Here is a 15,027-nt window from a genome sequence, read left to right as displayed (position 1 = left end):
CGTGGGGTTTCTCTCCCTCATTGGTGTCGGCTGTGCAGAGCAGAGCAGAGCAGAGCAGACACCATCTGGCCAGCTGGAATGCTACTGAGTGTGGGGTGGAGGAGTGGAGGGGTTGAGGGGGTGTCCTGTCCTGCAGGGGGGGATGGGTAATAGCTGAGAGATGGAGAATTAACAGTAGACGTATTAACCGTTTAATTCCAACTTAACTCTTAAATGGAAAATCTAAATGGAAGACATGTGTGGTGTGTAGTACTAAGGTTCTCAGCACTCTTAATCTTTATATGTCTGACAAATGCTGATACAAAACACCACTGAACATAATTTAACATAATAAACACACTGGTTTAAGAATTCTATTAGACATGTAGTTTAAATATCTGGTTTGACCCAATTAAGGAGACCATCTATACTACAGCCAGCCACCAGAGGGTACTCTGAATATTTTGGCTTCACCATTGAGGAGTTGCTGTGCCATCCATCTTCAACTACATTTTTTTTGTTGTTGTTGTTTGAACCATTGCATAAAAAGTAGTCTCTTGATACCAGGGCGGATCACATTCATGACACAAAAGCAGAAACATATAAACCATCAACAGGCTAAATGTGTACGGTTTACCTACAATAAAACTCCAGAAGTATGCAGAACAAGAGCAACCTTACTCAAAAAAACTCAACACAACTATTTTGTCTACCCACTCTATGATTAAACAACATTTCTGAATGTGATTTATAAAGACACATCTGTTTGCATGTTTCATTCATGGGTACTCATGGCAACATCTGTCACTCACATGGGTACAAAGACAATTAAACCCTGGCTGACACGCACAAAAAGCCCCCATTAACTCACTCCCTTTGAACCTAGCTTCAAAACACTCTCTGATATTTTATTCTCAGTCTTTCTTTCAGTTGACGATAGTGTCGGATGAAACGCAGCTCTGGGACTGTGCAAAACAAAGTAAAATGCAGTACAGAGAGGGGCCTCGTGCTTCCTCTGTGCATGGAAACTATTATGTGTGCACAAATCAAATAAAAGTCAAAAAGCATAAACGTATGTTTATGTGCCATGCACATATTACACTGGTATAGGACGTCATTAAAGGGAGCCTTGGCAGAGCGGTTACTGAGCTAATACAGTGAGGCTCCCTCCTTGGCTGCTCAAAGTGCTAGCTAGGTTTATAAATATGTCCTGGTAATTATTAGCATGTGGGTTACCCATAGTACACTTCTCTGTGGACTTCCTATCAATCACGCTGTTATATCACTTTTGCTTTGTATAAACATTTGTTTGGAGAACTTCTGTGGCTGTGCAGCTGTTGTGCTCACCACTCGCTGAGAGTGGGACACTAAAAGATGAGTGGGTGTTTCTTACGTCTATTTTTGAAGCATCTTTTTGCAGTTTGTACCACATTGCTTGACTTCTGAGTTGAAATTTAAAGACAAAGTTGAGGACTGAAATGCAGATACAAGATTTGAACATCCCTCTCTAACACCTTGATCAAAGATCATACATGATCTAATGCTAAGAAGTACTGTTTGAAAGCCCGTTTATTTCACTTTTAAATGGAGCCACAGCAGAGCTGAGTCCGTGGGGTGCACCCATGAAAAATTTGCCAAATCTTTTCTGCCAATGCCAAACAGCTTACTCTGCCATTGACTCTTTGGTGTTGTTTGGTGAATTGATAAGCAGTCATTTTGGGCCTCCCAGCCCTTTGACACCAGAGATTGACTGCGTGTAGCCTGTTCTGAATAGTCTGGGCAGAGAGCTGTCCGCCATATTGTTGTGCAAACTTACACATCTCTAGAAGATAGCTCCTAGCAGGGACAGAAAATTATTGTCTCCTTTGAGCTCCCAAATGGAGAACTCTTTGGACAAACAGCCGCACAACCACTCCAGTCTATATTTTACACTCTTTGATATAAATTAAATTATTACTGTTGGCAGAGCTTCTGCACTCTATGCCACCAAAGTTTAATGGAAATATGTGCAGTGTTACAGCAGCTGACAATGAGAAAAAGAAGTTCATGAAAATAATGACAAAAAACAGCTTTGTACATTTTTTTTTTCATCAAAATAATATTTGCTTTTTAGCTTTTAGAACTGAAAATACAAGCTGTTCATTTTTATGTGTTAAACTGAAATGTGAGTAACTTTTAATCTAAAAACTCAGCATGGTTAAGACTTCTGGCGTTGTTCTGAGTGATTTTCACAGTGGTATGGGAGCAGCCTCTTTGCTATGAGCACGCAGACAGACCCTTCTCTTCCACACAAGCCCTATCCAGATCAGTCAAATATGGCAGGTAGAGATGAGCTGGTACATTGTTTTACATTCCGATCTATTAAAATTTAATTGTGCCCATACCCGAACCATACCGATACAGTTGGCAATAGTGCTGCACAATTTGGGGAAAAGGTGCGATTTGCGATTAGGTGGACAATATTGTGCTTGCGATTTAATAATAAAAGTTGTGTCATGATGAGTCTACAGACTTGCTTGGTTATCATGGAGAAAAATCTGAATTGCATGTGCTAACATTGCGATTGCGATAACCTCTTTTGCGATTACGTAATTGCATGTGCTGACATTGCGATTGCGATAATCGTGCAGCCCTAATTTAAACTATATAATATTCAAATGTTTAGCACTGTTTTGGTAAAAACAATGCTTCAGAATGTACTGAAATTCTATTCAAATGTAAACTTTTAAAGTGCATCAAAGGTAACATTTTAAATCAAATAGCCAAGAACACCAGGGAAAAAAGGCATGGAGCTGTTTGCCATGATCGGCACTATGGATCGGCCCCTTTCCCACCCATACAGATCCAGCTTTGAGGGGCACCGATACACCGATACTGGAATCGGTATCGGTGCATCCCTAATGGCAAGTGCTGCCAATCTGGTGTCAATTCAGCACCTGGTGGTCAGCACCTAAAGCTTCAATAAAAAATTGATAACAACCACAAAATGAGCTGTTAGGCATTGGCAGAGAAGATTTGGCTTTTATTTTTTCATGGGTGTAATTCACAGACTCAGCTCTGCTGCTCATCCCACATAATATTCAATGCCAAGAAGCATTGTTAAAACAGAGAAATAACCTTTTATGCAAAGTTTATATTACGAGAAGGCATTTCTCTTTAAAACAAATGCAAAGCAATGAACCCATCTAACCTAAATTTGGCATTAAATGTACATTTTTGCCTCTCAGTGAAATGAGTTAAACTCCACAAGCACCCTTATTTGGTTTTAAAAGCCTTGTTAAAGCCTTAATTACCTGTTTAAAACTAAATTACTATCCTAATTTAACAAGGTTTTATTTAACACCCCTCCAATTACTTTTCAGGGAGACTACACTTAAAGGGGTAAATTCACTCACTGTGAAGCAAACTGAAACTTTAGATGTTGCTTCATGACAGGAGGCTGGCAGAACATTAGGCGGTGTGTTCCATCACTCATGACAACTTACTCTAAGGAAAAAAACCTGCAACAATTTGATGTTAAAGTGTTGGACTAAACATGTCTCTACAGCAGCACACCCTCATTTACCACACGCTCCTCTCTTAACCTGTGTTGAGTAACACGATCCCTGCAGGGGCAGCATGACAACACGAGGCGTTCAGGTGAATGATAACACTTACAGCTCACTCCTGTCCAACAACAATGAAGCGTCTGTCTCTTTGTTTGGAGTCTTAACATGGTCCAAAGAAGAGGGGCAGGTAAAGAGCAGCAGAATGATGTGGGTGGAAAAAAAAAAAAAGAGCCACTCCCTGTGCGGACACGCTCTGCTTGCAGCTGCTCGGCACAAGCTGGATATGGATCAGCAGAGGCTGTGCTTCATCCTTTCACATTGTGCTATTTAGGAGTGACACAGAGCAGCATGCTGTGTTATTAATGAGGAACACAGAGACACAAACATGTGCTGTCCTGCTTAGAGCTCCACAGAATGTCTTATCAAGGAGACTATCAGTTTTTTCTCTGACTTGCACAACAGCAGCTGGCTGAGGAAGTTCTGTGGAAAACCTGTTGTGACACAAGCCGAAAAATACTGCCTTACAAGCCTCAAATACTATAGCCGTCGGATATGAAGCTTCAGTGAGTTTCATTATATCCACTATGAGAGTTTTAAAAAAGAAGCAGGAGCGCTTTTGGAGTTGGAGGGTGGGGTGATGAACTCTAGATTTTATACTCTTTTTAGACTCTTTTTATAAAAACGTAAAGTTAACAAGCAATAAAAGCCAATCTTTGTTGAAATCTTAGGAGCCTGTCTGCTGAAAGAAAAGCCCGTTGAGTAAACACAGGGAACACCTCACAGTGAGTACAGTCAGCATATTCCAAAGGAAATCAAACAAGCCTCATCCATCTCCAGTGTACACATAACCCTTGCAGTTTGCAAGTATTTGCATAGCTCTGGTGGTTTGACACAGATAAACAAGACTTTGATTCTACACGGGTTGCATAACCCAGACTCTGGTGGTATCTAGGCCTGTCACGATAACAAATTTTGCTAGATGATAATTTTCCAAAATATTATTGCCGATAAACGATATTATTGTCAATATTTTTTTGATTTTGAAAATAATTAATACTTATCAAAAACAATAAAACATAGACCCTGTCTCTAAAGAAAAAACAAAACTCCAAAAAAAAAAAAATAATAATAACAACAATAATAGAAACTATAGCCTAAATAAAAGGGAGTTTATACAGTTCTTGAATTGTTTGTAACATGTACTTTTTCCCAGTCAATCTGTACTGTCTGTCAAACAATTTTAACATTTCTGGCTTTCAACCGTATTGAAGGGCTGCATTTCTTTGGCAATGTAGCTGTCTTTGAGTGCCCACCATTTGGCGCTTTTATTTCTATTTACTTTGCAGACTAAAAGCCTCAGTAAGAGCGGATTGTCAAAGAACAAGGCTCCGCTGCACCTCCACTTCTTCTTCGTCGCCACTATTTTCAAACAAATGCGCCATATCAGCTCGTTGGTGTTCATGAGCTCACACTTTGTTCATTCTGATAAAAAACAAAATATTCCCACACTGGGGCTGTGGCAGGCGGCTTAAGAACCGTATCTTTCGTGCCATCACTCATATTAGTGTGTGTTTCCTCCTTACCCCTCAGGACGCTCGCTTCAGCTCTCTCCGTGTGTACACATGAGCAGCCCCGTCTTCACCCCAAAAAATGACAGATGCTCACTCCACTATCACTCCACTATAAATCCGCTACAGAACCTTTGCACCCCGATGTTGGGAAAGATAGACATAGTGAGCCATCTTCTCATTCAGCCTCTTTGGTGGAAAGAGAGGAGGAAAACAAACATGCATGCACGTGTCAGTTTGTCCAGGCAGGCAAACTTACCTAGGTCGTTTTTAATTATCGTTCGGTCAATCAATTTATTGATTATCGTGACAGGCCTAGTCAAATCAGAGTAACCTTTTATTGAGCTGGAATAAAAAGGTTTGCAATTTCCACAGAAGCCCGAAATGAACATGCATCCGCCCATTTACTCACTGTATTTCACAGTATAATGAGCAATTTCTGGTTGTTTTCTCGCAATCTCAGCTCATTGGGTCATAATTACAAGATTACAACACTGGTTTTCCTGTCATAACAAGTGGATTTTGTGCTTATTTTTCTTGTTATTTCAGGATAACGCAGCTGGTTTCCCCCATTAAAAACAGATTCATTCATCACAAGATAACAAGGGCTTGTTTTCTTGTGATAGCAGGATGATGTTCTGGCAACAAGCTTTGATACCGCTGCACACGCTAATGAGGCAAGCTGAACCGATTCCTGTTTACTTTGTGCTTTTGCAACTCTGAGGATGCAAGTTGTGATCATCTTGCGTTGAGGAGGTATAAATGAAGATGTCGAGGCTGAGAAGTCGAGATCTCTAGGAAAATAACTTGTTCTCACAGGAATGCAAAGTAAAAAAAATGTACAACTGCATATCTGCTTGGGGTTTCTGCACATTTCAGCCTTTTCGTAGCTTTGTTTTCACAGGTGGTTTTGCAGACACAACCCTGAATGCTCCGTCCCTTGTGTCACTGCTTGCAGGAAGGGCTGGTGAGTTATCTGCAAGCTTAGTCTTACTTGTGAGTAGAGGGCAGACAAGCTTGGCTTATCATTTGCAGGTGGAAAGTAGGACAGTGGGAGAAAAGATATAAAAACAGCTGTCACTTGATACTTGAACGGTTTGAACAATAAATATCTACATACATGGATAGAAACTTAAATTAAATTCAAACCAGTCTTCATGGGATGAAGATGTGAAAAGCCTTTCACTGAACAGCCAAAGAAGGGAGAACTGTTGTCAGCTGTAGGAACAAACCGCAGGAGGTCTGCTCGACTTCCTACAGTGTCTCTTGTCACCGTGAGAATTAGGTTAATGTTTAAGGAAGGAAGTTACACTGACTAATGCTTTGACAGCTCATGAGTGTGTGTATGACAGCGTTTCGACACATCACTGCGCAATTTATCGAAAAAAGGTGACAAATGACCACCCCTCAAAAACCGCGGAAAAGTGGAGTTTGTGAATGCACCCAATCGACCTGCGTGACATTGTGGTGAATTACATTACAAAACACGTATATCAGAGTTACAGCATAAACAGTGAATGTATAGTGTGTAAACATACCTGCAGTTCTTCAGGGAGGTCTTTAAGTGTCGTCTGAGAACTTCACACCCACAGAAGTACGTGAGACAGCTTTTCATACAAAATACAGCGACGAATTTAAACAGTAAAACAGCATACGTGATGTTGTAGAGTTCCTGATACTGCTAACGTTTAACCGCAGCACGTCACAGACCAGTGTTTGAGCCGGCACGAGTTCCTGTTCGCGAGTGACGAAAACAAAAAGGCAGACATGCACTCTTCACTTCTCCAGGAGAGGGTCTCGTTGTCCTGTCCTATTGCTTAATGAAAATGAAACTACGGGGACACACTACTCTGTCCTGCCCATGCAGCAGAGCGCGGAGGCGGCGGCAGGCGCTGAGAGCTGCTGCTGGCTGAGCCTGGTCCAACAGCTTCAAACTCAAAATGCTTCTCGTTTCTGATTGGTCCGGAACTCAGCACGGTGCTACGTTCACGTGCCCACGGTGACCCTCCTACTTCTACAACAGTGGGGTCCAAGACGTGTGTAGTAGTAAGAAGTACAACGAGAAGCTACAATTTAAGAAAAAAAACGAAAAGCGAAAAGTCAGAAACGACCTGCTTATAAATTATATTTTTGCTACAGAACAAAAATATTTTGTGCGACATTTATGAGGAAAACAAAGTAAATTCACATACCAACTCCCCCATAGTATCGACCCATTCTTGGATGTATTTGTTATACTTATATACTTAAAAGAATTTTTATCATCCAAATTTTGATTTTAGTTTATAAATAAAGTTAAAAAGTACTTTTAAGTTTTATTCTAGATCCTAAAATGTTTAATTTATCGGCAAAAAATACTGTTGCCCTTCCATATCTGGGTAGCAATCTTAACAGCAAAATCCCCAAGAACAGAAGCAATTCCATATGATATTTTTGACTCCCTTTCTTCTTTGGAAAACCTTTAATTGCCATTTTCCCGATAAAAATGAATGCATCATTTCTGACAATAACAGAATATAAAAAATCAGCTACGTTGCCCTTGTGGCTGTCTACAATACAAAAAGACACTCCTAAATGTTAATGTTATAGTGCCCCCTGCTGATCGTGCATTAAAAATGTAAGGACATCAAGTAAGTTCTGTTCCGCTTTTTTTTCCCTTTTTCTTTCTTTCTTTTTTTATTTTTCAAAGCGTCCTCAAACACTTCAGTAGATGTCTACTGTGTGCCCCAAACCAGTGAAATATACAAAATAACTGTGACCCCGAAGACTAGAAAGATGTGACACAGATTTTACACATACAAAAAAAAGTTTGAAAACATATAGACAATCATTCAGTCAGTAATCCAGCTATTCTTTGTGAAACAAACAAACAAAAAAGTTTCCCAAGACCCTGTGCCTTCATATGAGGACATTACATATCTGAATCTCTCTATTAGTCACCTTTAGGGACAACGCCCACATCATCCTGTCGCAATATCACAACATTACACCCACTTCAGTGGAAAAAAACAATGTATTTATGAACAATTTCTCTATTAACTAATTACTATTAATGTAACATTGGAACTACTGACCATAACTTCCTGTACAAAGACCTATGTTAGTTTTAATTCTTTTTTTTTTTTTTTTTTTTTTTTTTAGGTCTTACCTGCCCCAAATAGCAAGAGAAAAAAAACACTTACATGAGAAAAAAACTTGGGTCTGAGGAGGTTTAAATAAAACTCTGTGAACATAATCATACTTAATGATGTCTCTATGTAATGCTTATTGTGTGTATGCTTAGATTGTGTGTGTGTGTGTGTGTGTGTGTGTGTGTGTGTGTGTGTGTGTGTGTGTGTGTGTGTGTGTGTGTGTGTGTGTGTGTGTGTGTGTGTGCATGTGAGTGCGCATGGGGTAAAACTGTCTTGGTGCAAATGATTAACGATCGCCAGCTTGTGTATTGGTCACTCTAATATAATGTGTCACTCTACACTCACCCTCCCACGCACTAACAAGTCAAGTCAAGTCAGAAAGTTCACTGAATCACAGACACCCTGATGGCTGATGCATTTTAGAAATGGAACATCTTCTTTAATTTCTTTTACTGATTTACAGGTGTGTTTGCAATTTCATAAGTTTGACAGTTTTATTCAACATGTAAGTCCAGGGTGGTGTTGCACTCTTGCGTCCAATCTATCACTCTGCTCAGCTCCTCTTCATGGCTCATTCCTCCTTAAGTAGAAAATCATATCGGCAGCACCAAGCCCACCTGTAACATATGCATTCACCAATGTTAATGCAAGAGTGTTGTTTTAGGTGTTTTAAGATCATTTCTAACAAATATATAATGTGTTGCAATAAAAACAGTGTACAAATATATTTGAAGGTAGAATTTAGCCTCTGTTTTCTTACTAATGCGTCTTATATATCAACATAGTTGGCTCTAAACCATCTGAAACGTTTTTCTTTTCATTAGTTTTCTTTGCATATTTATAAATCAACACATCCACAAAATAAAAGAATGTCCTTATTTTTTGCTTCAAAACATCATTCACTTGTGCAAATATGTATTATGCTTTAACAGTACCTTGTCTGGGCTAATACTGGGACATTTCCAGTTGTACAGGTAGAAGTGAAGGTTTGACGTGTGGGCGCTGAACTTGAGCTTCTCAAAGAAACTTTTATTGTCCATCACGTCAAGAGCAGAGAAGATGTCAAAACCTTTCTAAAAGGTTAGAAGAAGAGAAGTCAATTTGTTTAATATGAATCAAATTTTTTTTAAAAAGGGCAACAGGAATTATCTCACTGGAAAATAAATTTCAAGAGCTTTCCAGGTGATGTTTTATGCACTTATTCATTTCTCCCAGTGAGACACTCACACTTTTAGCCATCACCAGTGTGTCCTCCATGAGGTCGACTGGATCTGTGGTGGTGGAAGCAGCGTACAGGAGAGTGGCTGCCTTCAAGCCGGTGTGGACCGGGTGATTCAAGACCTTGTAGGAGGTGCTGTGGAAACTCACCACGTCTGACAGCGTGCCGTCACTTCTCTGCATGTGGAGAGGAGGTTAGTTTCTGGTAAGTTTTGACATATTTCTGAAGTTAAAGAAGCTGGAGCTGAAAAGTTGTAAGGTCAGACCTCAACCACAAAGGTGTCAATCACGTTCTCCCTCGGCAACAGCCAGTGCTCTACTTCCTGTGCGGAAAAGATGGGGCTGAGATGAAACTTGCTGAGGTGTGAGTGGAGGAGAGAGAGTACTCCAGCAACATCTTCTTTCATCATTGGGCGCAGGCCAGGTGTCTTTGTCACCTTGGAGTCAATGAGATAGAAAAAAATACCTCTTTAGCTTTTTATGCTTTACACTTGCAACATTTTAGTTTGATCTGTGCTTTTAGGTCCATTGTCAGACTGTAGTAGCACTACGCATTTTCACCTCTAAGTGGCAGCACAAACCAACCTCAGGCAAACGGTTCAATTTGAGGGCTCTCTGCAGGTTCATGCTCTGTCTCACACCTGGGAAGTTCACATCAGTCAGCTTCCGGGGATTCAGAGTGCGATGCCAGTATCTAGTTTGAATTTCAGGAGAAAAACGAAGCAAAGGTAGATGTTGCTTGAGAAATAAACATTCCAAAGAATCCGTCCTTGAAAGACTGAACTGCAGCAATTTGCAGAAGAAATAACAATTTATACTATACAAGAGCGTAATCATAAGTTTCCAGTGCAGTGAGGATGATTCAGGCTTTTCTAATTCTTCATTTTGTTGAAAACTCTGATTACCTTTTTCATACTGAAAGAGGGAGACTAGCTTTAAATATTCATGAATGACTGAGCAACAATCAAAGTCAAAGAGTCTGTAGCAGAAAAAATAATAATCATCCTGTTGAATTATTTATGGAGGGTTTAAAACCATGCTCCTGAAGTTTTCCAGTAGAATAAATATTTGCTTAGTTACTTTCTTTTTATCTGTCACAGACTGATCAAAAGGCCTCATGCTGGACTATTCTTTGGTATCAGAAAAAAAGAGTCAGTATTTCTGTCACAAACATTTCCTATCACCATGAGGAGGACCCATCAGCATGAGCACTTTAACTGTTCTGTCAGAACTGACGGATGAGAAACATTTACTCTGAACAAATCAATAAGATTAATGCCTTCAAAAGAGGAAAAGTCACATATCAGTTAACCACAACATTCAGGAGATAAACAGTCTGTTTGCAAAGATTCTGTTTTTCTCACTATCCGCCACAAATGACAAAATCTTGCGACTACACTTTTAGATAAAGTTGTGTGACTTAAATTTAATTTTCTGAAAGAGTACGTCATAAATTGGCTGCAAGTTCCTTATCAAATGTAGTTTGTGGTTCTGAATAGGTAGACTTTAAAAAGATAACACCAGCCATTAGAAAATTCCAAAGTTTATATGAAGATTTTGATGTGAAGGTTATTTTGGTTTGAGTTAAAATCTGTTAAAAGCATTACAAAAAACAGAACATCGTACCTGCAGGAGCTTAAAGGCGTGGGCAGCACTGTGCCAGCTGTGTAGACTGCCTGGTAGATTCCCTGCTGGTTGACCCGTCTGGTGAGCTCTCGAATCAGAACAGGAGTCATCCGCTTGAGGCGCAGCTTCTTATGAACGCACAGAAGTTTGACCTGAACCATCGGCTTCTCTCTGCAGAGCACATATAAAGCATTAGCAGAGAAATTGCTTTAGTTTAACTAAAAAAGGACTCTGAATGCTCATATTACCCATAAGATTCCACACAAACTCATATCTCTGCATATAATTATGATGTACTTACGTCTCATGAATACGAACTCCTGCAGGAACAGCAGCAATGAAGCCTACCAACTTGTTATTGGAGTTGACTCGCACACCACAGTACCACTGGGCCTGCCAGTTAGGAGGCTGTAAAGTCCTTAAGAGGGACAGAAGGACATGGCTTGCAACTCTGAGTAAATGAATATGTGTAAGAAACACTAACAAAGGACAATTCCTTTGAAAATAATCAAGTTTGAAGTACAGCATGAACTTGAACACTTGAAGTGTGAATAAATAGCTAAAGCAGCTTTCATTGACCTCAGAGACAAAGACCTGTACCACTTGTCAGAACGGTGCCAATGAATGTGGAGATGTACTGTTCACTGTTTGCACTTATCATAGAGAAAGAAATGAGGAGCTCAGGGCAAGAGAAGCTAGCTAGTAACCAAAACTTTGCTAAATGCACAGAGACAAAGAAAAGCCATGTAGCTTGAAGATGGTTCCATGTAAAAATATGATTAAGGGAGCCATTTATGATTCTAAGAAAACTTGGTGACTTTAATACAACCCTAATATCCGTATAATTTATTTGGCTACAGTTAGCTACTGTACTAGCTAGCTAGCTTAGTTCAAACAAAACCCCTGTGGTTTTGCCATAAAGATGTGATATTCTGGAGTTACTGTATAAAAAACTGGAGTGAAGCGACAGCATTCCAACATCAGTCCAGTTTTGTAGTATTCCTTTTACACAGTGGTCCCCAACCCCCGGCTGCAGACCGGTACCGGTCCGTGGGTCAATTGGTACATTCTTGAGGCCAAACCCCCAAGCTAGCAAAATGGACAAAAAACATACATCTTTGGAAAGTTTCTTTAGAAAGGGCACATGAGCCCCTGAGGAGACAGAAGAAGAGGCAGTCCATGAAAATATTGTCTGACATTAAACCGGGCCGTGTCGCAAAAAGGTTTGGGACCGCCGCTTTAACAGACGAATGCCACAAATACACCAGATATGTCTGCAGTTTGGCTTTGCTCTGTTGCGCGCTTCCCTCGCCATTAATGAGCCTCTCATCATTCAGGTTGGGCTGCAAAACATCAAACCTGTTGACCCCTGGTTTGGTTCCCCTTATTATGTCAGTTTGTTGTTATAGTCAAGCTAAATATAATTCGGTTTTGACACGGTTTGTTTTATTTTGAAAGTCACTGGGTGTTTTTAGATAGTTTCCTTGCACGACTTCCTGTCCAGCTTGATCTTCCCTGCACTGAATTTATGTCTCACAGCTCCAGCGTCCAGCAAAAATATAAAAATAGGATGGCTGCATAATATCTGGATCAAGATGGAGCGGATCTTCTGTAAGTTGTAAGAAACAATTTTTGAAAAAGTTTTTGGCAACTTATAAAATACTCAGTCAATAACCCCTTCTAGGCTATTAGTTTGTTACTTGTCATCTTTTGCTAATTTGACCAATTACTGTCTTACAATCCCATCAATCTAAGAGAAATAAACAATGTTACTTTCCAAAACACTGAACACCTGCTTATATCAGAGCAGAAGCACAGCGTTGACCAAAGATGGAGCATGAAAGATCACAAAAAGTACTGTTGCTTGTTTAAAACTCAACAAAGACAGAGTGATTTTACGTTGGTGTTGGGTGCCTACCACTGTAGATAGTCTGGAGTGAAGTCAAATCTGATAGTGTTGTCATCCTCCTCCATGTAGTTTTCATTCAGCAGAGTGCAAAGCTCTCTCAACTGAAACAAAAGGGTTGGACATTTTTTTTGTACCAGGCTGTGAACGTGTTTATTTCAGCTGTGAAAATGGCTTTTGTTAGCACAGTGTGTATGTGGTGTTTGGTACTTCCAGAGTCAGGCTCAAGCAGACACTGAACAATCTGCTGATTTCAGCACTTCCACAAAGTCTGATGCTTTTAGACCAGAGGTTGCCACTTGTGTAAAACCTACAGTCAGTACTTACCACTGAAGGACTGCTGAGGTCCAGGGTGTCCCAGGAAAAACCCTGAGGTAGTGAGAATGGTTCTGTACGGACACTGGTTTCACCCTCTACTATGGGGCCATGGGTCTCAATACTTTCACCTGAAGACACAAAGATACAAAATATCGTGTCAGATGAGAAGATTGATATCACTTTCATTTTGTCTTTGAAAAAAACCTGTTTGTTAGCTACTGGTTAGCTTAAGATAGCTTAGCTAAATGAAAGAGAAAAATAAAATGGTGGATAGCTGACTGGAGATAACTAAACAATCTTGTTCTAAACTTTTTTTATATTATTGTTTAACTTTAACTACAACTCAAAGATTATTTTTTATGTTTTCTGTTTATGAACAGGAAGCTCTGCAATTGGCTGCCAGTTAGCTTACCATTAGCTTGCTGCCTAGCTCATTTCAAATTGTCACAATCACAGTCTTTAAAGAAAAAGTAAAATAGGCTGGGGTCTTCGCCAAAGCAGAGCTTATAGATGCTGAACCCTTGTTTTCATTTCCTGAAGTCAAACCGACGAAACCAGGTTTTGGAAAAAAAAAAAAAAAAAAAAAATTCAAAGGAGTGGGAACATAGAGCTGTGGGAACACAGACATGCTCCCCAAATTTTACAGCTTAAAGCAATAATTTTAGCTTTTTGCAAGCTCCATTGCTCACTGTGCTCTGTCATAGTGACAGTTTGTGTCTTATATGTAAAGTATGTAGTAGCGGTGAATACTCCCCCCTGGTTTTCCTGCAGGAAAAGAATAATCACTTAATAAACTTTCACTGTAAGTATAAGTTGGGCCATACTGCTCTGATATCCAGAGGATTCTGGCAGATTGCTTTAACAGAAATAAGCAGAAAATTACTTCTTACCCAGTCTGGGGACAGGCTGTGTGTCCCAGAAGTGGTATTTGTGATTTTTGGCCTGCTGCAGGGTTTTTGGCAGACTTGGGCCCATTGAGAAGAGGTGGATAGCTCTCTGGATCTCCTGCTGCTTCTTCTCTGGAAGTGAGTCCAGCTTTAGAGAAGGACAGGCAAGGACAAGTTGTTATCAAATCTTTTCCAGAAAATTGTAGGTTTGACCACCACAGAGAAGCAAGAGTGTGCTCGATAGTGAAGTTTTATGAGTAATATGAATACTAGAGACAAGCTATTAATGTTCACTTTGTTTTAAGCGCACATACCAAAGTAAAAGGGTCCCTTGGTCCTTCTGGCTGCCAAGTCTCTCCTGTCCTCTGCTTCTTTTTGCTCTTTTTCGTACCACCATCTCCATCTTCTTTTTTCTCCTCATCTCTAAAAGACATGTTATGTTCCTATGTAGCTTTAGTCACTCTTCTTGAATTAATGTTTCACCAACTCACGTCATCAGGAAACTGAAAATTCGTCCATACTTACACAGAGCTTGAGCCAGTCATAGTGAACTGGTGTGTCCTTGAAGCCAAAGAATGAATTGGGTTGTTTTTCTGACACGTTTGTGGTTTTTCAGCCTTATCTCAGCGAGCAGCAAGGGGAGGAGAGTGACCGCCTCAGTAACCCAACCCATTTCCCACCCAGTCGATAGATAACTCAGAGCAATTCTTACAATTAAATACAACTTCTCACAGCCTCTGTATGTCAGACAGCTGCTGAATGGAGGGTATTGCAGCAGATTAAAGCTTATAGCCACTTGATCCCAGAGCTTGTTTAATTGGTTGAAGCTGTCTAATTGCAGAGTTT

General features: G+C 40.0%; 2 protein-coding genes across 2 annotated transcripts in view; both read right to left on the bottom strand.

The window, feature by feature from the left end:
- svild (supervillin d) overlaps positions 1 to 7,015 on the bottom strand; it is a 67,117-nt gene extending 60,102 nt beyond the window's left edge. The window contains exon 1 of the mRNA XM_074663548.1: positions 6,634 to 7,015. The gene's annotated coding sequence lies outside the window, so the exon portion shown is untranslated. The remainder of the gene's footprint in view (positions 1 to 6,633) is intronic.
- Positions 7,016 to 8,741: 1,726 nt separating this feature from the next.
- Positions 8,742 to 14,615, bottom strand: LOC141785351 (glycylpeptide N-tetradecanoyltransferase 2-like). Its single transcript, XM_074663638.1, has 11 exons — positions 14,496 to 14,615; positions 14,185 to 14,329; positions 13,304 to 13,422; positions 12,989 to 13,080; positions 11,372 to 11,488; positions 11,071 to 11,241; positions 10,030 to 10,138; positions 9,711 to 9,881; positions 9,454 to 9,621; positions 9,162 to 9,299; positions 8,742 to 8,843 (listed from the first exon to the last, which is right to left on the bottom strand). Exons 1-11 carry the CDS (start codon positions 14,613 to 14,615, stop codon positions 8,820 to 8,822), a joined length of 1,374 nt encoding a protein of 457 aa, XP_074519739.1. The 3' UTR covers positions 8,742 to 8,819.
- Between the last annotated feature and the right edge of the window lie 412 nt (positions 14,616 to 15,027).

The sequence above is a fragment of the Halichoeres trimaculatus genome, unplaced genomic scaffold (genome assembly GCF_033239565.1).
Source record: "Halichoeres trimaculatus isolate MK-OKI-2021-1 unplaced genomic scaffold, fHalTri1.1 fHalTri1_scaffold_23, whole genome shotgun sequence".
Taxonomy (NCBI): domain Eukaryota; kingdom Metazoa; phylum Chordata; class Actinopteri; order Labriformes; family Labridae; genus Halichoeres; species Halichoeres trimaculatus.
The sequence above is the reverse complement of the archived record's forward strand: the minus strand, read 5'-3'. Positions and strand labels throughout refer to the sequence as shown.